This window comes from Desmodus rotundus, chromosome 3, assembly GCF_022682495.2.
Source record: "Desmodus rotundus isolate HL8 chromosome 3, HLdesRot8A.1, whole genome shotgun sequence".
NCBI classification, from domain to species: domain Eukaryota; kingdom Metazoa; phylum Chordata; class Mammalia; order Chiroptera; family Phyllostomidae; genus Desmodus; species Desmodus rotundus.
The window spans coordinates 43568005-43592690 of NC_071389.1; the positions used below are offsets into that span (position 1 = coordinate 43568005).

At 36.8% G+C, this 24686-nt stretch overlaps 1 protein-coding gene across 4 annotated transcripts in view; it reads left to right on the forward strand.

Annotated features, from left to right (window-relative positions):
- Positions 1–24686, forward strand: part of ATG4C (autophagy related 4C cysteine peptidase) — a 79866-nt gene that overhangs the window by 51805 nt on the left and 3375 nt on the right. For all 4 annotated transcript variants that reach the window (XM_045199465.3, XM_045199464.3, XM_045199466.3 and 1 more), the window contains 5 exons: positions 326–396; positions 5373–5509; positions 9747–9825; positions 10496–10572; positions 16094–16213. In XM_045199465.3, coding sequence (XP_045055400.1) covers positions 326–396; positions 5373–5509; positions 9747–9825; positions 10496–10572; positions 16094–16213 — 484 coding nt within the window. The remainder of the gene's footprint in view (positions 1–325; positions 397–5372; positions 5510–9746; positions 9826–10495; positions 10573–16093; positions 16214–24686) is intronic.

Genomic DNA, 24686 nt, shown 5'->3' on the forward strand with positions numbered 1-24686 from the left:
ATGTCATTGGTTAGCAAATGTTTAGTGTAGCCAAGTGAGGGGTGGGGTGGGGGTGGGGCAGGGGTTACAGCTGTGTATCCAATATTTTGTATGTACTTTGTAATTTATGTTTTAATGTTCTTTAGGTAATTTACTATAATACTCAACTTTGAAAAAATTGACCTGACTTTTTATACCATTTAGATGATAGTTTTGAACACAGACACTATAGGTTAAATGGGAATGTCAGGAAAATGATGGCTTTCTTTCCTCTTAAGTTAAATCTTTAGTTACCAACTGGAAATAACAGTTAGGATTTTAAAGGATGATGCTTGTTATTTCTTAGAAAAGCAGTTGAAGAAGCCAGACACCCTGATTTACAAGGAATAACTATTTATGTTGCACAAGATTGTACAGGTAAGGAATGTATATAATTTTAATTTTCCTGTTTATTTGGTTACACTTTTTCATATGTGTGTAGCTTGTCCCAATTATATTCTAAACGATTATGAAGGTAGGGACCATGGTATATTTTTGTTCCCATGTAACAGACCCTACACATAATAGGCACTTATTAAATATTTCTTAATATACTATGAATTCTTAGTTGCAGTATTAAAATAAGCTCTTAAATAAAATTCCAACATTTAAAATGATTACTTTTAAAAAAGAATTTATTTATTTATCTTTAGAGAGAAGGGAAGGGAAGGGAGGGAGAAAGAGAGGGAAAGAAACATCATCGATCAGTTGCTTCTCACACACCCCCAGCTGGGGACCTGGCCCATAACCCAGGCATGCGCCCTGACTGGGAATCAATCCTGCAATCTTTTGGCTCCCAGGCTGGCACTCAATCCATTGAGCCACACCAGCCAGGGCTAAAATGGCTATTTAAAAAAGCTAGATGAGAACATTTAACATAGGTACGTCCTTGGGCTGCAGGTGTGCCTGGTGCCATCTCATTGGAGGATTTTTTCTAAGGACGGAAAGTTCTTCTCTTGGATGTGTTTTGCAGTAGTGCTTCAGTACATCTTCTGATAGTGGTGCAGCTCTTGTCCAGAACTGTGCCTTGTTTTATTGTTTTGGGTACTCTGTTTAATGACCAGTATCTGTAGTAATGTGAAACTTTGTGGGGGATTAAATAGACTTTAATTTCTTAATAAAATAAAGGCACTTAATAAAAGCGCCTTTAAATAAGCCATCTCATGCTGTTAAGTTAATTTTTTTATAGAAATGCCCATAACAGGATAAAATATGGGAATGTCTTGGGAAAGTTAAATATACTTCAGTCATACTTAACACAAAGATATTTACAGAATGCATTATTTTATAAAGGTTACCCTGATAACTAACTGGTGTTTACAGTGTGGAAAGAATGGTAATCAAATCCACATGCATTTTGTTTGGTCTTTTGTTAAGGTTAATTGGATTTTTAAGAAAGGCTGATAACCATATGAGAACGAAAATTGTAAATTTTCAGATGACTTGATTTTTGCGGGTCCTATATTTGTTTTTCAGGTAGGAAGTCTTGCAAATAAAATTTGATGTGTAAAGAGTGCTAATTAGGTCAAAGGATGTGCTTAAACAATTAACCATTAAATAACTCTGTGAATTTGGCCTTTATGCTTTTATTGCTAAAAATCAGCCTTGGTCTTTAAATGTTACATATTGTTAATTAAATGACACAAAGTTCTTCATTAAATAAGTGGTTTGTTTAATGAAGTAGTTCTTGAAATCTTTAACACTGATGTTTAAGAACCCTAAAGGAAGACATTATATTAGTGTAGTGTACTTTGATAAATTGTAGGGTTAGGAATTAGGTGAAGCCAGATTCTATCGATAATTTCCCCCCCTGCCTTCATTAGTATTTTTAAAGTTTCCATTTTCTGTTCATTTCCTTTTCTTATTCTGTATTCTCTTTCCTGGCTTCTCTTTCCAGGACTTTAAGTAATTAGGGCTCTCCACTCCACACTAGGACTCTTGAAACTACATTGTCAGGGCTGCTTGTGCTAATATGAGGTAACTTGTATTTTTCTTCTGCCCCTCAAATATCTTCTAGATGTTTTACAAACACTTCAAATTCAGCATGTTTGAAACTAAACTTGTTATTTCTCTCTACGCCACTCCTTTCTTTCTATTTTTCCTTCACTAACAGTATCATGCCCACATGCATGCATGCACTTATTCTTGACTCTCCTGGTGGCTTTTATCTAGCCAGTCAACCAAAGCTTACCAAGTGTACTTTAAAAAGTGCTTCTGAAATCTGTTCTGTCTTCTGTACTCTCATTGATTTAAATCAGACTCGTAGCTGAAAGTTGGACTCTAACTTGATTTCCCTGTCTACCTCTTCTCTTTTTGTTCTACCTGATCTACAGGAATTGATCATATTCCTTAATTTTAAAAACCTGTGACTATCCATTAACTCGAGTCTCAAGTTGTTTTAGCATATAAAGCACACACAGTCCTTTCTAATTTGTCCCAACCTGCATTTCTAGCATGACCTCCCAACACTGTTTTCCATATTGATACAGCAAAGCACTATCAACGTTCAGGCCATTCCTTGGACATACTGTTACATATCTTTTTTCTTGCCTTTGCACATATTGCCTCTGCTTAGAACGTGCCTTATTAAAATGCCTCTTCTTTTGGAACACGAAGTTTACACCTCAGGTAAAGCCTTTCCCTTCTTCCATTTGGAAGAATTAGTTTATTTTTCTGTGCTTTGTGACATTTTGGAAATACCTCTATTAAATGGTGCACTTGAAACCACTTGTAATATCACCTTATGATTATCAGTTTCTCCCTGTAGATCAATGTTGAGGTAGCAGGGGTCAGGGAAAGGCATCAGAATCATTTGTTTGGGAATCACTGCTATAGTGAACCTGGTATGGAATTGGACTATTCATAGGGGAAAAACACCAAAACCATTGATCCAGACACTCTGCAGTCTGGCCCTCCCACCCCCCAGCCTAGAACCTCAGTAAATGTGTGTTGAATGAAGATGAAGGCTAAGAGGCCTTTGGTAAGGGAGAAATTGTTGTGTATGCCAATAGAAATATTATTACTTTGTATTACTTGTGACAATATTGTTTCTGGAGGAAGTAGACCTCTCTGAAGGGAAAATTTATTTGATTGGAATGTGTATTCAGAAAAGTCAAAGATAAAAGATAGTTATGTGTTTACTGCCTTAGAAAAGTGACAGAATTTAAAGGTCTGTAATCAGAAGCCATTACTGAGTAGTTTGGAGATGATAGAATTGAAACAAATAAGAACTATTGTGGTATTTTTGTAGCTTTGGTTTAGACCAGTGATTTTTAGCCGGTGTGCCACAAGGCTTTTTAAAATATGCAATACCTGACTATTTAGTCAGGAGCACTGACCTCTTTCCCCTTAGATTGTCAAATAAAAAACTGACAACAGCCAACACAACAATAGCTGTCCAGTGTGAATAAATCAAAATTGTACTTATTTTGTTTGTCAGATTAGCAAAAAATACATTTTTGGGTGTGCTGCAGAATTTTAGTAATTAGTTTGTATGTGCCATAGGATGAAAAAGGTTGAAAATTGCTGGTTTAGATGGACTATGGGAAATGGGGAAGCTTGTGTACAGAAAATCTGATAACTCATAGTCTAAATTTGGAATTTAAAGGGAAGAACTGGGGCACAAGAGGCAGAGTTTTTTAATCAGTTAGCTGGAAGTGCAGAAGAGTTTGGTTAAACAGACAGGGAGTATGGGTGTAAAGTAAGTTTTGAATAAAATTTATGTTGACCAAAAAATATAAAGTTTAGCTTGTATTTCCTTCCACCTAATTCCCTCATTTTCTCTTGCATATTCCACTTAGGATCTCCCATCCATCATCCTACCAAAACTGCCCTCATAAATTAATCTCGCCCAATCCAGTGATCACGTCTCAGTCTTCACCTGTCAGTCTTCAGTCACACAGTCTGTCAGTAGCAGCTGACACAGCCACCACTTCCTCCTTTTCTTTGTAACATTTCGTTTGCTTGGTTTGCAGAACACTGCTCTTCAGTTTCCTTCTGGCTCCTGGTCCACTTGGCTCCTTTGCTGGTTTTTCCTTATCTCCCTCATCTCTGGAATTGTCGGTGCTTTGTGCCCAGCCTGTAGACTTCATCCCTTTGTCTGTGTGCACGGATTTGCTTCATCCCGTCTCGTGGCTTTACAGTGCCAGCTGTATGCTGGCAGTCCCCAAATTTGTAGGTCCATCCTGGTCCCCTCCCCAGTCCAGGCTGTTATGTCCATAACTGCCTACTCATCCTTCCCACTTGCGTGCCTAATAGATACCTCAGACTAGCATGTCCATAACTGAGTTCCCAATCCTCCCTCTTCTATTTTTCCCTCCTACAGTCTTCTGTGTTTTTGTAGATGGCAGCTTTCTTCATCTGTTTGGTTATATCAAAACCCTTCAAATCACCTATGATTCCCCCTTTTTTTGTTTTGCCTCTCACTCTGTACATTTAATGTATGAGGGCGTTCTTTATCTTCAAACTCATCACTTTCCACTGCCTCCACGTGACCATCCCATGACCATTCCCTGTCTTTACAATTATTGCTTTTGTTCAAGCCATCATCACCTCCTGCTGAATTACTACAGGGGCTTTCTAGCTGTTCTCTGTGCTTCAGCCCTCGCCCCTACAGTCTTAGCAAGATATGAACTAGACTGGTAAAGTGTAAGTCAGATCAGAACATTCCTTTCCTAAAAAAAACTTTTCAGTGTCTTCCCAACTCACTTAAAGCAAAAACTGGAGTCTTGACAATGTCCTTTAAGAGTTTACACAATCTCTCTTCTTTCTCTCCCAAAATGTAACTTTATCTCCCAACCTTATTTCTGCTTCTGTACCCCTGGCTCACTTCCCTTCAGATCTGCTGGCCTCTTGTTCTTGGAATATGCTTGGGCCCTAAGACATTTGTGCTTGGTGATCTTTCTACCTGGAATGCTCTTCTTCCAGGTATCTGTATTGCTTGGTTTCTTACTTTAAGTCTTGACTTAAATGTTAGTTTCTCATAAGAGTTTGCCTACCACCTGATTTTAAATTGTTCCCACCACCATCACTTCCTATCCATCTTGTTCCCTTTGTTTTCTCTGAAGCACCCACCACCATCTGACACATACTATATTTTATTTATTTATCGCCCATTCCCCCATGTTAGAGTATATGCTCTCTGAGGGCAGGGATGTTTCTCCATTTTGCTCATTGCTGAAGCCCCAGGGCCACATAGTAAGACACTCAGTAAGTACTGAATGCAGGAACGACATAGGTATGTTTAACTGTTGAGACCTTGATAATGATGTCAGAGATCAGATGACCAGTGTGGGGGAAATTAGGGTAAAAATGTTTCTGAAAACATTAATATGTATTCATTATGTCTTTTTCAGTTTATAGTTCAGATGTAATTGATAAGCAGCGTGCTTCCATGACCTCTGATAACACAGATGGCAAAGCTGTTATTATTCTAGTACCTGTTCGACTTGGAGGGGAAAGAACCAATACCGACTACTTAGAGTTTATAAAGGTAGGACATGAGAGTTCAGTTTTTTTTTTTTTCTTTAAGGCAACGAAAGCTCATATGAAAAATACAGAAGATTTGCAGTCTTTTTTCTATCAAATGGGTAGTGAGAATTTTGTAGTTGTAGATTATAAAGTTTGACATTAGAGATTTTAAATATCAGCATTACAGTGTCAGATGTGATTTGAAGGGTGCGGTGTTCTATGACGACAAGCATAGCCTTTTCGTCTTCGTGGCTAATGCAGGAGACACAGATGCAGCAAATATCATAATCTACACCATGTCTGCTGTTCCCATCACCATTATTTGTGATTTTTAAAAGAATGTACCTTTTTTTATTCATAAAACCCCACATTATACTATATCAAATAATTATCAAAACAAACTGACTTTTCTATTGTGGCTTCATTATCTGCTAATTTGTTTCCTGTGTCACCAAAGAGTCAGTAAAAGTTAGGATGATTATTTGTAGGTAGAAATGATGAAGATAGTGTGGGGGGAAGGTTCCAGCTTTGTTTTTTTCATATTAGTCAGTTCAAAATTTACTCTATTTCGGAACACATAATTCTTTTTTTCCTAAATAACCTAATTATATTAGCTCGTTTGGGGCACTAAGCTATTCAGTTATCATAAAACTTTAAAATACTTAGTTTTTTTGTTAATATTACAGTATCTATGTTATTTTCATAGTTTTAATAAAATTTCTCATTTTATCAAGTGCAGAGATGGAAATTCCTTTTTGAATGGAGTGTTACGGGATATAGTAATCTTGAAATAAAGTCTAGATTTGTGTTTTATGATTCAGTAACAATTCTTTTCCCCACATGAGGCATTAATCTCATATCGTGGTTCCTATGTATATGGTAGAAAATACCTCCTCAGGCTAGATTGTACTGATTATAAAAATCGAGAGCAGTTCTTTTCAATACGTAGTATATGGAAGTCTTCTAGCTGGTGTATTAACTTTTCCTAATAGTTACTAAAATTTTGTAGGCACACTTGTTATCACTACTACCAATAATATAATATAGTCATATGAATCCTTTAGATGAAAATGGGGTTTTGATTTCTAATGTGTGGGTTCTTTAGTGGAGTTATTGGTAGAATGTGCCAAGTTATGAACCATTTCACCTGGAGAATCCATTGAGGGTTTTGAGACTTTGGGCATCTTGTCATGTCTCAGTAGGTTCTAACCAACTGAACTGCGTTCCCTCGCCTTTTTCTACCACCTTGAGAAGGTTAGAAACTGAGCCAGTCTTGGAACTGACTCCTTTAGCTGAGACCTCGTTACCGGTGGAGCAGGCTGCAGGTGGCTTCAAGGCTCGGCCTCTCCGGCTGAGGGCTTTGCTCTTCGGTGGTGTTGACAGCGTCCCAAGCAGCAGCACTGCCTAATGCTCTTGAGTGATTCACTGGAGCCTGAACTACAGAGAAACGAGCCACGGTTAGCAGAGCGGAGTTAACAGATATCTGTTAATGTTCATATTTGTATAAAATTTTCAATACATATTTATCTCACTTTGCCCTCACAATACCTTCGTACTGGATTGACTTTATAAACCAGAAAAGACAGAAGTTAAGTGATATGGTCAAGTTCAGATAGCAAATTGGTAACAGAGACTAGAACTTTGGTTGTTTTTCATATTTTTCCTTAAAATATGGACTTTTTAAATGTATTGCTATTTTGAGCTTTTACTAATTAATTTATATTATAGTCCACTAAAATGAGAGAGCAGTGACTATTGAAACACTTTACTTTTTCAATTATCAGGTAAAAATGGCTGAAATGGCCCAGTGAAGTAGATTATGTGCTGGGTGTTTTGCTTGGTCAGAGGGGGTGGTTGGGTCAAAAGCCAAGATTGAGAGCATGTAAAGAGGCCTTTTTCACTTTGGAGGGGAAAAAACAGGGTGTCTAATAGCAGCCCTGAAAGAAAAATAATCTTCCTCTTCCACTTCTCCTTTCTCTTCTTCCTCTACCTCCACCTTCATCTCTGGCCCCCGCTCCATCTGCTTTCTCCTCCTTCTTCATCTGCAGTTGCATTTTTTTCCTGCCACACCATTGTATATTGTGCTCTCAAAAATTCTCCATTCTGTTGTATTATTCAAATGTATTGATCGAGGTAATTGCCCAGTACTCCAGAGATGGTACCTTCCCCTCTACCGTTCTGTGAGGAGAGACTCGCTGTGGTGCTTTATCAGCCCTCACCACGGGCAGATTATTTATTTATTTATTTTTAAGAGACAGGCAATGAGGAAAATCCAATATGTTCTCTTTCTTCAGCAAGACAAATTAGAACTTTCCTTTTTTGACTGATCACTTCAGTCTTATTTATTGCTTCATGGATACAGCTCAATAAATTCTCACCACTAGATAACTGTGAAGAAGTTTTTTTAGGAACTGAAAAGTGTTTCAAGTTTCCAAAAATACAGCCTCTTACATGTAATGGCGTTCTGGCTCCTAACCTGCTTCTCAGTGTTTACGGCTAAATCTGCTCTTGTCTTTTGTAAAGGAAATAATGTCAAGAGCCAACATCTGTCCTCCATTACTTGGGCTCCTTCTTCTAAGGAGAACCAGTAATGATTCTTGCTAGATATTTTTCCCTTTCTCTTTCTCGACTGTGAGAGACTTAGAACTTCCAGTGGTTCTAAGCATGGTTTTCCAGTGGTTTTCTCGTGGTTCATAAGCGTTGTATTTCAGCTGATCAGACTGTCTCAAGTTCAAGTAAGACACACTCTCATTGAGTTAAGGGTCTTTATTTAGGGGGAAAGCAGTAGGCTCATTAATGATAAATATTATTATTAGTGGAGCTTTTTTGATATAATTTCATCTTATTTTTTAGTTGGCTCTAAAATGTTAACCTAATATACCTTCTCTGTTTTATGTTTTCAGTTGCAGTTCTCCTTTCCAAAAAAACCCCTCTATATTTTCACAAGACTAGAAGGGTTATTTATAATAGTGAGAACCTGAAAATAATTTAAATAGTCACAATCAGGTTTTAAAGCACATTTTGTTACCTTCATGAAATAGAATGCTTTGCAGTCGTTAAATATAATGTAGGTCTATATTTATTGGTAGGAAATAATATTATGACATAACGAATGACAAAGGTTACAACAGTATACATTGTATGGTGCCACGTGCATAAAACTGCATTCATAAATCTGTGTGTGAAGATGAGCGGTACAGATGGGTGTCAAGGAGACTTCCCCCAAATGTTAATTAGGATGAGCTCTGAGTGTCCGGGTTTTGGGAAACTTTTACCATATGTGTTTTTATTACAGTGAACACATTATTTTTTAATAAAATAAGCTTTAAAAAACACTATGGTTTGATTACTTATTAAAGGGAAAAAGCATTTGTTTATATATATATATATTTTTATATCTTCTAGATTTCAAAACATCTCATTTATGAGAAGGAAAGTTTAACTATTGTTCAAGACTTTGTGTTTTTAAAAATAACGTACGCTTTATCACTATGGTGTTCTCTAACATAATATATGCTAAAATTAATGTAGGAACTACTGACAAGACATTAATGGACCCCACTGGACTATTTTTAAGGGTATTGGGCCCAGCTTAAATTGAGTTTTGCTTAGAATAGATGCTGAGGGGCATACTTAATAATTTATTGAGGTATCTCTGATATTTTACGATTAGTAAAATAAATCGTCTTTAAATACAATAGTAATTACTATTTTCCTTGTATTAAAATGTTTCATCAGTCTTTATATTTATTCCAAATGAAGTAAAATTAAAAAATTTGTCAGGTAAATGCCATTGATTAGAAAATGGTTTTTAGTTTGGGATCCTAAGATTCAAGGTTCAATGAAAAGAGTCTAAGAAATATTTTAGCATTTCAAAAAGTCTGGTGAAAATACTACATTGATCACAATAAGGCTGCACCAGCAACTGGAAGGCCAGGTGTTTCTGGCTTTGGCGGGAAATTCTATTGTCTTTATGTGGTAACATTGTCTATCTCTATATTTTCACCCAGTAGTTGTTTAATGTTGTTCAGTGACATGCTGGTCAGAATATTTCATTTAGTCATGTTAACGTTGAGTGATTTAAAGAAAAGGGAAGATAGTTTTGTAGAGGGATTTCAGAACATGGGGACAAATGTAATGAAAATAAAACCAGTGGTAAAAAACTTAGGAACTACTAATATTGGTAATACAAATTTGGTTGTTTGGAATAATTACCATTTGTCTCTTGACCCTAAATCTGAATTAGTTTCTTTTGGCAGGGTATTTTAAGCCTTGAATATTGTGTGGGAATTATTGGTGGCAAACCGAAACAGTCATATTACTTTGCTGGATTTCAAGGTTAGTGATTTAGTAAAGTATATTTCTTCATTGTGTGTGTGTGTATTTTTTTTTTAAGTCAGTAAGTTAATATGGGATCATCTGGAAGCAGGATGATTAACAGAGCAAAATGAGTACCTTATAAATTCATCAGTCCTACCATAGCCACTCATTTGTCACTTGGTCCACAACATAATTGGATTCTGTAAAATGTATGTTTAATTTCTGTTATTGCATAAACAAGGCATAATTTATTGGTTTCACTAAACTTCAGAAGACATTGCTTTCACATCCTGGCAGTTACTATTTACATATTTACTTTTGACTGGGTGTAGTGGTGCCAGCTGATGATAAAATGACAAGCAGTATGCTCTTGCTGTCAGGTTAAAGTAGCGCAATACATTTTTCATGGGCAAACTGTAGAGTATAATTGTGTGTTTGTGAAAGTAATTTTATCACCCAAAATTAAATGACAATCTCATCACTTTATAAAAATCCTGCTTATACAAGCATATTTGATTATGCAAAAGTTAATCTGTCCTGTGCAAACCTACGTTTTAGTCAATGAATATCAGTCTGGCAAACTGTTACTCCCAGATTTTTTTCAGCTATTCTACATAGAAATTGGATTGTAAGCAGTGTAATAATAAGGTGTTTTTTGAATTACTTGTCTTCTGTTTTGTCCTTGTAGATGACAGTTTGATTTACATGGATCCTCATTACTGCCAGTCTTTTGTAGATGTCAGCATAAAGGATTTCCCTCTTGAGGTACTATGGATTAAGAGCTGTGTTGTTTTTTAACCATATGAAGAAAACTGTAATTATTGAGAGATGTGCTAGGCAGCTAAGCTTTTATGGTATTATAATTACAGGTTACTAGTCAATACTTTACTGATTTATAAAACCATAACCCACACTATGATCAAAGGTTAAAAATTTTCTTGCTGGATTTTAATTTATGATATACTTTCCCATTTATCTTTGTCTCTTAACTGGTTAGGTGCCCTAGTCCCACCAGAGTAATTGAGCATGGTTCCAAGTAATTTTGTAGATATACAGCTAAACAGTACTAAAGAATAAAAATGTTAGGGTGTTAGAAAGGAGGAAGGAAGGAGGGAAGGAAGGAAGGAAAAAGGAAAGAAGATGATGGAGTAGAGTTAGACTGACAAGGTGACTTAAGGAGGCTATCTGCTAAATTATTTTGCTGCAAGCCTAATAATGAAATCTTAGCCTCTAGGTAAGAAGTTTTTAAGAGTTTAGTTGAGTTTCAAATTTTTGTTTTAGCATTGATTTCGTAACAACTTCTTCTCCTTTATGTCAGTCATTTTGTGATCCAGTGTTTAATTCAGAAAATTTGAGAATCCATAAATGAGAAATGTAATTATTTCATTGTTTTGGGTCTTGTTTTCTCAGTTGATGCCTTTCCAGACTTTTAAACTAATTTTAATCATGAGTGTCCTGGTTCACTAATTCTCAAGGACTTGACAAGTTAGAATTGTGGTTTAATACCTCGTTTTAGTATTGGCTTGCTAGCTAATAGTAATACCTAAAAGTATTTAAGGAGTAGATTATGAAAACAGATCAACTAACTGCAAGATGAACATATAGTTTAGAAAGATAAAACAGTCTAGCGCCCTTTGTAAACTGGTACCTCAACTAAGTTCCAACATCTTACGGGCAAAGATCAGGATTGCTTTCTACTTTCTCTTTCATAGCATCTTGCATGTAAACCTTAGCAAGCATTCCTAGTTGACTGATGGATGCTGGGGGAGGCACTGGAGAATTACGCTGTGTGAACCACATTGTGATTCCTGCTGCTGCCTGTGGTCTTACGGGGCTGATTCCTGTGTGTCTAAGCTACATTTCTAGTGTATGTGTGCCAAGATGACTCCTTAAAAAGTGGTTACTTGAGGTTCAGATGGAAACTTGTTCATAGTGTTCGTGTTATCTAAAATGGGCAAATTAAGAGAGTATTGGGGTTTATTATTGGGCCAGTAGAGAGAGACTAGTCACCTGGTATTTTGAGAGACTCTGCAGAGCTGCCCGGTGAAGGAACATCCTGGATGTGTGTACACAACTAGCATCGGGAAAGCTGCAGCTCATTATTTTGAGATTGTAGCAACACTTCACAGGTGAGGTAATAAAAGCTTGAAGTAGGGTGATAGTGAGGATGAATAGTGAGTAGAATTTGGTGAAATTGGGTAGCCTCGTAAATACACGGAAGCGTTTGTTCCTTATACATTGGGACGCCAAGAGTATCTAACCTGTCTGTGTCATTCCCCTGCACAGTCTTTCATTTTCCTCAATTCAGGGATTTATCTTAGATGTTTTATTGCATAGCATCATTTATTTTCCTGTGAGAATGTAATACACAAATTATAGCGAGTGGTCTACTTTGTTCAGAAATAGAATTTTACTGTTTTCTTTTAATCATATTTTAAGCTTCACGTGCTCCAAGTGGAGACACTTTAAATACCCTATACTGCTAACCATCCTTGCCGTGCTCTGTTGGTTGTGTGTTTATATGCTGTGAAATTTTGCAGTTGATTGATGTAATAAATTATATGCATGTTCTAAATCACCCTTATACCTCAATTATTAAAATTATTTTTGAAAACAACTTCTTTTTGATAAATACTTCTTTTGGTCAATACTTGGAGAAATTAAAACCTTAGATTTTTAATTTAATTCTAAGTAAATCATTGCTATAAATAATTTAAGGCAGTGCCCTGAATTCTGATTATGAAAGTTTGAGAAAGTAGTATCCTATCAGAGTATGTGAAATTGAAGGAGAGATGTAGCAGATTATACATATTTCATTGTTCTTATGGTGTGGAATTCCTAGAGTTCTAGAGTTGGACTTCTAAAAATTTGAAACCAAATCAGACCAAGTTATTGCTTCCTTTTTAGGTTATCATTTATTGAGCTCTTTCTATAAACAAGGCACTGTCCTAAGCACTTTATAAAAGATATTATTGTTGTTGTTGTTGTTGTTATTTTAAAGCATTTATTTATTTATTTTTAGAGATGGGGGAAGGGAGGGAGAAAAAGAGGAAGAGAAACATTGGTGTGAGAGAGCAACGTTGACCCATTGCTTCTTGTATGTCCCCAACTAGGGACCTGGCTTGCAACCCAGACATGTGCCATGACTGGGAATCCAACTGGCGACCTTTCAGTTCTCAGGCTGGTGCTCAATCCACTGAGCCACACCAGCCAGGATTATTATTATTATTTTTTTTATCCTCACTGAGGACATGCTTACTGATGTAGAGAGAGGGGAAAGGGGGATGAGAAACATCTATGTGAGACAGAAACATCCATCGTTTGCCTCTTATACATGCCTCGATGGGGGACCAAACCCACAACCTAGGCATGTGCCCTGATAAGGAATCGAACCCGAGACCTTTTGGTTTACAGGACTGTACTCCCACCAACTGAGCAGCAGTGGCCAGGGCACGTCCTAAGCACTTTAATTAGAGACCTTTGTTGAACTCTTATTCTAACCTGTAGCTCCAAATACTTTGATTAAATATGTTTGTGTTAAATTTGAATTCTTGTGACACTTTCCTTATTGTTTGTATATTTAGGTAATAGAATCCACTATTCCAATTAATAAGCCTAGAACAATGCCTGGCATTTAGTAGGTGCCTAATAAATTATTTGTTGAGGCAACGAATAAATAATGTATTGAAAAAATTAAATAAATGAGAATAGACTCACTGTGGCCAGTTTTTTCAGAAACATACTTCATTGCCACCGAATTGTGTCTAGTGAACACTCCCTAAAATGTGTGTGCTATTCTTACCAGTGGTCAGAATTTTAAAAATCAAAAAGGGAGTAAGTGCATAGTTCAAAGAATTATCACCAAGTAAACATAGCCTTGTAATACCACTTGGGAAAATATTTAAAAATCTAACTTGTTCTGCAATAAACAAATGATTCTGAATTATAAATTAATGTTGGTTTGACTTCAGAATCTTCTGGGTGAACAACAGAGTATCATTTTAAGTTTAAATGATATAAAATGCCTCTCTGTAATATGAGTCCTCATTACCATGTAGTATAGCCTATAGCAATTTCAGTTTTCAGTGATCACAGATTTATATCAGTATTTTTGTGAATAATTGTAGTTTTTTGCAGATATCAAAACAACCATGATTAACAGGTTAGTGTTACTATCTATGATTATTGAAACAGTACTGAGAAATAGCCCTGAGCTTATTCTGGTTTAGTCCTATTGGTTCTTGAATAAAAACCTTAATCATTCTTTAGTATTACCTAAGATGACCTTGTACATGAGTTAAAAATATTTTTTGGACCTTGTACAAACTTTGGTCCTTCTTCCTTATCTTCAAGTAGCAAAAACCAAATAAATCTTGCTTACTGGCTTTGGAAGGAGTTAGGCAAATGATGATTTTTAGATACCTTATATGTAGAATAACTTCTTGTAAATAAGACCTAGAACTTTCTGTACCTTGTATGCCAATATACTCCTGTATATTGTTAACTAACAAACTTAGGTCTTCTGTTCCTTTCCAGATCTGTTTTTAGCATCTCCTTATAAATAAAACACATGAAACAACATTAGAGAAAGTCCAACTAAGACAATACTTGTGTTGACTAGTGCCCTGGAGATTCCAGGTTAGCTAGGTTGAATCTCACTCTATAAAGTAAGTGTTAGCTGAGCATTTTGTAAAGGCCCTGGTCTGGAAAACACGTTTGTTTCGTCTGTATCTATCTCCGTGATGTTGTATTTGAATCTTACATATGATTGAACTATCCATAAGGGAAAAAAAGCAGCTTGAATATGCACTTAGCCTGTCCTCTGATGATAACATGGGGTACTAATTGGATCACTAGGATGAAGTGGGAGAGAAGAGTGACTTTGATTCACCAGGAACATAGCAAATAGGAAAGCCCGTATTTTCCCACATTTTGGTAGATGGTCTCAAGGTAAATCCCTTAGTTTTAGGCATTGAATGTAGGGAAATTTTAATTTTATGAGTTCCAATTCAACATAGATTATTTCTTGTCTGAGCTTGTTCTGTAATTCAAATATATGAAATATACAACAAAGAATTTCCATACCTGTCTGCCATCTGCCCGGTTTTCTTCCTCTCCCTTAAGCTTAATTTTTGTATATCCTTACAAAATTTATTTATGTACATATAAACATATATGAGCATATATTTTTATGGTCCTCCTGTTGTCCATAAACATCTTTTTCAATACATACAAAAAAGATTTAGTAGCATTAGTGATTTTTAAGGGCAAAGCGTTTAAGAAGTTCTTTTTTTTTTTAATCTTTAAAACCAAGTACCAGAATGTGGTGGTGAACAAAAAGATTGGAGTGATTAGCCCTATATTCTACCCCTTTCCTGCTTTTCTGTTCTCTAAAGATCCAGACTCTATCTACTAAGAGCCACATCCCATCAGCCAGGGCAGAGAGGCTAGAGCACCCTTCCCAGCCCATTGACATCTGTGGCACTGTGACCACTTGAGAAAAGTGAACTAATAGGACAGGAGGATTGCTAAGGGGGAGGCAAGGCCATAACAGAACAGTTTTTACTTGTGTCCTGTATGGGCATAAAGAATTAAAGCCAAGAAGAAGAGTGGATTGGGAGAATATGAAGTTATGTACTAATTGTGTCCCTTGCTAAAACTCTTAAGTTGACCTCTTTTCATATCACTATGGAACATTTTTAAAAACTAAATTCATTGGAGTGACCTTGATTAATAAGATGATGTAGGTTTCCAGTGTATAATTATTCTATGACATATCACCTGTATGTTGTACTGTGTGGCCAACACTATGGAACATATACATAATCTATGTATTTGTTAAAAAGTCTTAATATCCTTATTAAAAAGGTTTATAAACATTACAAACTCTAACAAAACAGACTTAATTGCACTCTCATAGAAAGGGCTAGCTTGATTCTAAACCTTGTGTTAGCTTACTCATGCCCTTTTCAGGGGCACATTTTTCTTTCTTTGTGCAAGTGTTAGAAATGCACATCCCTTTGACACTCCCTTCTGCAGAAGGGCACTAATGTCACAGAAGGTAGAAACTGGACCTGCATGTACACAGTATCTGGCTGTCATATCTTAGGGCTTTGGAGAGTAGGAAGGACTGTCTGCATTGGCGAGACTTAAAACCCCATTTGAAAATCACGTTTAAGTTTTGAGAAAAACTAGGTAGCAAATTTTAAATTAGCAGTTGTCTAGTATGTACGTTAAGTCCGTAAAATAAAAGTAAATAAATCCTAAAGAACTTTCAAAATTACAGACATTCCACTGCCCTTCTCCCAAAAAGATGTCGTTTCGGAAGATGGACCCGAGCTGCACAATAGGGTTTTACTGTCGCAACGTTCAGGACTTCCAGAGAGCTTCGGAAGAGATCACCAAGGTACTTTTATTTAAAATGTTATAATATTGGTAAGTGACCTGATTTTTATTTGGGATAGACTGTGAAAAGACAAAAAGTCTGTAAGTTGCGATACTTTTATAAAACTGCCCCTTGAATGTTAATGTTGTTAGAAATATTGAACCAGAAAATAAAACTATGGGTATTCCTAGCCTTTTTGGTGCTGATGAAACCAGCTCTCTAGTGAACAGTCGAGAGTATTGATCGAACCACTAGGTGGCACTGTTGAAATACAAATCCATTGGCAAATGGATTAGGGTGTATGTGCAAGCAATTAGGTTCTATTTTATTTGAAGAGGATTTTAAAAGGACAATACCTTAGGGGGTAGAAAAAATTAATGAAGTATTTGATCAAGCCAAATTGTGCATTATTTCTTGTTAGTCCAAGTGCTTCTTTGATTTTTTTTAAAAAAGAGAAATGGTATTTTTGGATTTCTCAGAACTGCTTTATTAAATGAGCTGTGTTGTTACCTTCCAATAAGCTTGTCTAATCTGATCTATTCGACTTACAGGATCTTTGAAGTAGGTTTATTTAACTCCTTCTCATTACCTTTAAACTTCTGTATTTTTCTGGTCCTTGAATACAATACTGCTAAATATTAATAGAGCCTCAAGGATTGTCTATCTTTAGTACTTTACAAAATAAAAAGATTACTTATTGGGGAAATAGGCATAACTGGATATGTCTCTTTATTAGTATCAATAGCTATAACTTATCATTTTATGGGTAAGTACAACCAATACTAGAATCACTTTGGGGAATTCTTGAGCTGAAATATAATAGTACCTTATTACTGCTTTACTTAAAGTTAATGTTTTTTTTTTTTTTTTTTAGTAAAATAAACATAGTGGGTTGAATAAAAATAAAATGAAAACACCAAATAAAAGGTTTCATATAAGCTAGGTTTACGTTACCTGACCTGCCCTGTAAAAGGGGAAATTTAACAAAGTGATGACAGAACTGTGGCTGAGGAGGGAGAAAATGAGGCGTGTGAGGGCCTTTCCTTATTCCTCTTTTCCCACAGCAGTCGCCTTTTCATCTCTTTTCACCCTGGAAGGCCAGTTGAACATAACCAAACACGCACTCTACCTTTTCTGCTCTTTTATTACTTAAATTGGTAATATTTGTATGTTTTGGTCGGTCAGTTCTCGGTCTGTATGAAGTGTAGTCTGTGCGCTACAACACACAAGCCCAGCGGAGCTGTAACATGCGTTGGTACAGACGGACAGACCCCATTGAAGAGCTCTGCTTCTCTTTCCTATTAATTGGCTTTCTGTCTAGGTTAAAACAAGTCAGCGTAGAACAGTAAAGCAGTCTACTCATAGAATAGAAACAAGCCAAATTATTGTTACCAAGTTGAAAAGCAAGAATCACAAATGAGTTATATGTTATTTTCTCATTAAAAACAGGTGGTTTTTGTGGTTTTTATACTGATAGCTATAAGGATTTTTATACTGCAAAAAAACGTAGAAATCGTTGCTCTTGATGCATCAGGGTAATATACAACATCGAGGCAAAGAGAAGCCATATTGGAGTATCATTTGGAAGTACTGAGAATTTTGCTAGAGGCAGTTAACTTGGCTTTAGCAGTGGTGCTGTTCTTAGGGTAATAGCTTTTGTAGTGGTATCAAAATCTCACTTTGTCACTTAATAACTGGTTTATTCACTTTTATTTGGAAGGTCCTGAGTTAAGCAGTTTTCCTTCTTGAAAATGGAATTTGGCATTTTTAGTTAAATAGTTATTTTATTCACTTTACAAATAAAAACAAAATTATTTTTTCTGGGTAGGATGTATTTTGTTTTCTAATTTTGAAAATGATACTAGCTAGTCTAGATTATAATGTTTAATTTGTAATGCTATGTGCTTTTTAGCTACATGATTTTTAAAAGGTTATAAAAGTTGTTAGATTAATTTTATGTTTCTCAGAGCTCAGTTCAGCAAGTATCTGGGTAACTGTTATATTGAAAGTATAAAATGACCAAGACATAATCCCTACTATTGAGCAAGGTCTAAGACTTCTGCCCTCAAGTAGCATTTACAGTTGAAGAGGGGGATCGGCATACATCACACTGAATATTATAAGCATCCATACAGAAGAAGAAATAAATTGGTAGGGGAAGGTGGGATTTTGAATTGGGTGTGATGTTTCAATCAAGTTGAAGTTCTTTATTGTGATGGTTTAAGCTTAATTTCTATTGGCTTAGGGAGAAGGAAGGATGCTCCAAGCAGAGAAAAGAAGAGGAAAGGTATTGGAAAAGGAAAATGTAGAGCTTGTCAAGAGAATGGCAAATAGTCCAATTTGGTAGGTGCCAAGGATGCGTACAGGGCAGGACTGTCTGCCAGCTGCTGAATCTCTAGGGGTGTGGCTGGGAGTCTCCATTTCTCATATCCTCCCAAGCAGTCTTGCACACAAAATCCAAGAACCACTGGTGTAAGGCCTTGCAACCAAAAGTAATACTTGATGATTTTAGGTAGCACTGGAACAAATATTTTAATACTAGGATAAATATTTTAGTACTTATATATTTATTTATATTCATATTAGAAAATTATAACCAGAATATCAAACATGTGATTTCCTACTTATTATTGATTTTTACAAGGTTATTGAAATGATGGAAAGGAAAATATTAATTATGATAAAGATGGGATACTTATCAAAAGTGATGAAAAAGGTACATAAATGTCCAAAGCTTGGGAAACACGGCCAGAGGGAACAGTGACAGACGGGGGTGGAAAAGGAGGTGGGAATATTTGAGTCCCAAAAGCCATACTGAAGAAGTTTGTACTTTGCAATATGTTGATTTTATTAATTTCAAACATACAGAAATGCAGAGAATAACATAATAATACCCATGTGCTGCCGTTGAGCTTAAGAAAAAAAAATCACATGTAATAATTGAAGTGTGTTGCCCATCCCCAATCCTATTCCCATCCTTTCTTCCCTGTCGTAACAGCTGTCCTAAGTACGTACATAATACTGAGCTTCATGTAACCATAAATAACATACATTGTTTGGAATGTTATATAACTTTGCATTAATAATATGTTTATGTGAAAATGTATATATGCTGCTATAGCTAACATTTTCATTTAATAGTGACCTAGAGATTATCTGTTTCTGTACATGTTGGTCTAGGTTATTTATTTAAACTGCTGAGTAATGAGTAGTACATTCTACGATATACTACTTTTTATTTAAACTTTCTTTCATTGATGGTCATCTAGCTGATTTTATTTTCTAATTACAAATAATGCGTATAAGGATATTCTTTTCTTTTTAAGATTTTATTTATTTTTTAGTCAAAAGGGAAGGGAGGGAGAAAGGAAGAGAAATGTATGGTTGCCTCTTGTGCATCCCCTACTGGGGACCTGGTGCGCAACCCAGGCATGTGCCCTGACTGGGAATTGAACCCATAATCCTTTGGTTCCCAGGCCAGTGCACAATCCACTGAGCCACACCAGCCAGGGCTACAAGGATATTCCGGTACATATCTGTGCATGTGGAACACTTTAATTAGGATTATATTAGATACACTAGATGCGTTAGAGTGGAATTGCGGGGTCTTAGGGTATATATATTTTTAGGTTTGCCAGAATTGTCAAATGCTCTCCAAAGTGATCATATCAAACAGTATAATGTTTCACATCCTTTCAACACTTGGTATTGTCAGACTTTTAAAGTTTTAACAAATCTTATGGATATAAATAGTACCTCTTTGTAGTTTTAATTTTTATTTCCCTGTTTGCTAGTGAGACTACACATCTTATCAAGGTTTATTGTCCCATTTGGTCCCTCTTTTGAGAATTTCTTGTTCATTTTCTTTATTTTTCTTTAGGGCTATTTTTTAAAATTGTTGTTCAATTACAGTTGTCCCTATTTTTCTCCCATTACTCTCCCCTGTCCTACCCACCCCCCATATCCCACATTCAACCCTCCTCCCCGCCCCCTCCCCCATTGTCTTCCATGGGTCCTTTATATATGTTCCTTGACTTGCCCTTTCCCCTACTTTCCCCCATTACCTTCCGCCTCCTTCACCTCTGGTTACTGTCAGTTTGTTCTTTATTTCCATGTCTCTGGTTCTATTTTGCTAACTTGTTTGTTTTGTTGATTAGATTCCACTTACAGGTGAGATCCAATGATACTTGTTCTTCACCGCTTGGCGTATTTCACGTAGCACAGTCAGATCAAATTTATAATTCTGGACACTACCCCTTGGTGGCTTCATGTGTTGCAGATATATTCTCCTAGGCTGCTATTTTAATTTGTTAATGGTATCTTTAATTTTAATCAAATTAGTAAAACTTTTTCTTTATGGTTTTTAAATTTTGTATCAGAGAAATCTTTAATAACCAATGACCTACATTCTTCTACATTTCTTCCTAAAGTTTTATATTTAGAACCTGTATATGTCTTAAGGTGTAAGTATCCATTTTTCAACATTGTCACCGCATCATTTATTAAGAAGTCCCACCTTGCTTCATTGGTTTGTAATGCCTTCTTCAAACACCTAGACGAGGACAGAGCCGTGTGATTGGAGAGGAAGGAACTGTTTTGAGAGAGTGTATGAAAGCAGAATCAGTAAGACCCAACAGCCACTTGGACTTTGGGGCCAGTGAAAGGGAGAGTTCAAACACAAGTCTGTTTTACGTCTTGGTATATAGGAGAAAAAATGAATAGTTCATTAATGTGATCATTTCTTTAGTCAACAAATATTTGAGTGCTCTTACCCCAACCACTCCGCCGAACCTCCTTTTCAGGGTCACTTGACCCTACATTGCTAAGTCTGTTTGGTCGTGTCTTAGTCTTCATCTTACACATGCTAACATTAGCATCGAGATAGCTGAGCACCCACTGGTCTTCCAAACGTTGTCTTCATTTGCCTTCCAGGACCCAAACTGTTGTGGTTTACTTCATTCTTTACCAAGTAGTGCTTCTCAAGTCTCCTTTGCCTGCTCTTTTCTACAGCCTCTTATGCTGGAGCACCCCGGTGCTTAGTCTGTAGTTCTCATGTCTTCTTCATCTTGGTGCTCTATTTACTCGTATAGCTTTAAGTATCAAAAATAAGTCAGCTAAAACCAAGATCATATCATTAGCCCAAACCTCTCTTCCAAATCTTAGATTATATATGCCTAGCTTCTGTGTATCATCTCTTGCATGTGTGATGTGTAGATTCCTTTTAAGCCTGTTCCACTCATAGTTTTCTTTCTCATTTGAAGGGAGATTTATCATTCTGTTTGCTCAGGCCAAAGCCTTGGAGTTATCCTTACTTTCCAGCTTTCATGTCCCATAACCAATTATAGGTCCAAAGTATATCTAGAAGCAGATCACTTTGCATCCCTCCGCTATTGCTGCCCCCGTCTGAGCCCTGCTGTTACTGCAGCAGCCTCCGGATTAGTTTCCAGCCCCTCCGTCCCACCTATTCTCAGTTCAGCAGCCTGGATAACCCTTTTGACTTGTAAGTCGGATCATCCACTCCTTTCCTCAAAACCCTGCATTGATGGCCAGTTCACTTAAAAGTAGAAAGGTCCTTACATATTCTCCAAGGCCCTAGATGATCAGTGTCTCCACGTCCTTCCCCCTTGCCTCAAACTCTGGTCCCCGTTTGTCTCTTTTTCATTGTGCTTTAGGCTGGCTGGCCTCTTTGCAGATCCTCTAACTCATAGGCAGGCTCCTATCTCAGAGCGTTTGCACAAGAATGAAATGCTTTTCCCTCAGACACAAGTGTGGCTGATGTCTTCACCTCCTTTAAGTCTTGGCTTAAACATGTCTCCTTCTTAATGAGGCCTAATCTGACCACTTTGTTTAAAAATGCAGTCTTCCCCCACCATTTCCTCTTACTTAGATGTTGTAATGCTGACATTTTCCAACTAAGAAAAATGAGACAGACTTGTCTCGGAGTAACTTGTCCGAGATCACACAGTTGTTAAGAATCAGCCAGGTTTTAACCGGGACTGTCTAAGTTCCGTGGTCCATGTTTGCAACCCTTACCCTATACTAGACAGATCTGTGGGACTTTGCACAAAGGAGTACTCACTCAGTGTGGATCAGGATACTTACATTGGAACTTGGGCTGCAACTCGAAGGACGGGTCAAGTTCCTACAACCAGAAAGCAAGGATGGAGGACAGCTGGATGGTGGAAACAGCACGGGCAGAAACACTAGTGTAGAGTGTCATGGGGTGTTTATGATAGAAGTTTTGAGGTAGAATGTTTAAGGGAACAAGGCAACTTAGATCGCTTGGTGAGGTGGTGGACAAGGGCCTGTGTCATTCGGCTCTGTGTCCCACTCTCCTTTTCCTCTGCCCCGAACCATGCCGCTGTCTTTCAACACGCTAAGTGTGCTGGCGTCCTCGGCCTTTGTGCTGGCTGAGTTTCTTCTTCGCCTGGAGTGCTCTTCCCCTAAAACTTTATGTCTAACTCATTGTCATTCCGATTTAAGCTTGGCCTTTTCTGACCACACAACCTACAGAAACCTTTCAGTCCTTCCTCACCACATTACCCTCTTTTATTTTTAGTGTGGTTCTTTCTGACTGGTGTGCAAGCACCCTTAGTTACCTGTTTAATATCCGCCTCTCCTTTTTGCTAAGAGAATCCTGATTTTATTTGGGGTAACAGTGTGTCCACCCAGATACTCAGTTTTCTTGGTCTGCCTTGTATGTAGACACAGTTTGCCTAGTGATATAGAAGTGGCTGTGGGCTGGACATTTCTGGGAAAGCTTTTGCTCTTCTGATGAAATAATTAGTAGCTATGGATGCAATGCTGTCACTCCCTATCCACCCCCCCCCCACACACATTGAATGCACACTCAACACCTGGCATTTCAGCAGCCCTCTGTGATCACGAGGGAAAGGCCAAGAGAATTCTAGAAAGTGTTTGACATCAATTAACTAAAGTAGCAATGCCAGACTTTTTGTTATGTGATAAAAACAATTCCTTTTACTTAAAGCCATTTTTGTTTTTTTTAATTTTGTTTTTGCCACTTGCAACAAAAACCATTCCTGATTAATGTCCATTATGTTACCAATGACAGAAATAGGGAAGGGAGTTAATTTTGGAAGGAAGAAATGACAATTTATTTTGGTATGATCACTTGGAGTTGATACTGCAACACGCCTCCACTTACCATAGTGCTTATACTAGAACCAGACTGCTTAGGATCAAACCCTGGCTCTGTCATTTACTAGCTGTGTGAACTTGCACGAGTCACTTAACCCCTCGGTATTTCAGTTTCCTCATCTGTGAAACATGGCTGTTAACAAAGGCTAATAGTAAAATGGTTGACACTGAGAGTAGGCAATGCTTTTAAGAGTGAGGATAGAATATACAGAGTAGTTAGAGGATAAATAATTGATTAATATGTACATTTTGGAATGCAGGAGTAAGTGGAGTCAATGAAGAAGATAGAGAAGAAACAGTGTAGAAAATAGGAGAAACAGGAAAGGGAAATATTACAGAAATCAAGGGAAGTAAAGAAAGAAATGCTCAGATGTGTTGGTTGCTGTTGAAATATCAAGAGACTGGTTGTTACTAAATAACTTTTATTATCTTTTTTTTATGGTATTTCAGTTGATAAATACCCCATGTCATACAGATAGTCTAATTTGGGATTTTTTTCATATGGATTTTTCTATTTACTGTGGAGGGACTTTAAGGTTTTGACAGTGTATCCTTTCTTATAATATGAAAAAGAAAACTGAAGTTTTCACTTTTGGTATAAGTTTTCAGAATCAAATTTTCAAATCAACAGTTATTTTTTATTAAAAAAAAAAGAAGCCTGAAAAAAGATTCTTAATATGGTGCTTAGAGCCATGAAGAACATTCGAAAGACATGCCGATAAGCCATTGAGGTCTAATATTCCAATAATTTGTCATCAATTTATTTCTTTTGGTTGTTGCTGCCGTTGTTGAGTCATCTTGGGGAATTAATTTAAATCCTTTGGGTCTCAATTTTCCCACTTTTATTTGTCCTAAAATTATTTTTCCCTCCATATCATGTTTATATGCTGATGTTATCACTTACCTTACTGCTCAACTCAGTTGCCCTTCAATATATGTATTTTTAGTAGACTTTGTGTTTAGAGCAGTTTTAGGTTCATAGCAAAATCGAGTGGAAAACCCAGAAAGTTTTCCCGTGCTCCCTTCTCTCGCTGTCAGTGTCCCCACCGGAACACTGATGAACCTGCACTGACATGTCATCAGCACCCAAAGTTGACAGCTTACATTAGGACTCACTCTTTGTCTTGTATATTCCATGGGTTTTGACCAATGTGTAAGCACACGTATCCACCATTATAGTATCATACAGGGTAGTTTCCTGGCCCCCAAAGTTCTTTGTCTCCACCAATTTATCTCTCCCTCCGTACTAACCCCTGGCAGTCACTCTTTTTTACTGTCTCCATACTTGTGCCTTTTCCAGGCACAAGTCTTATCATTGGAATCATATCTTATG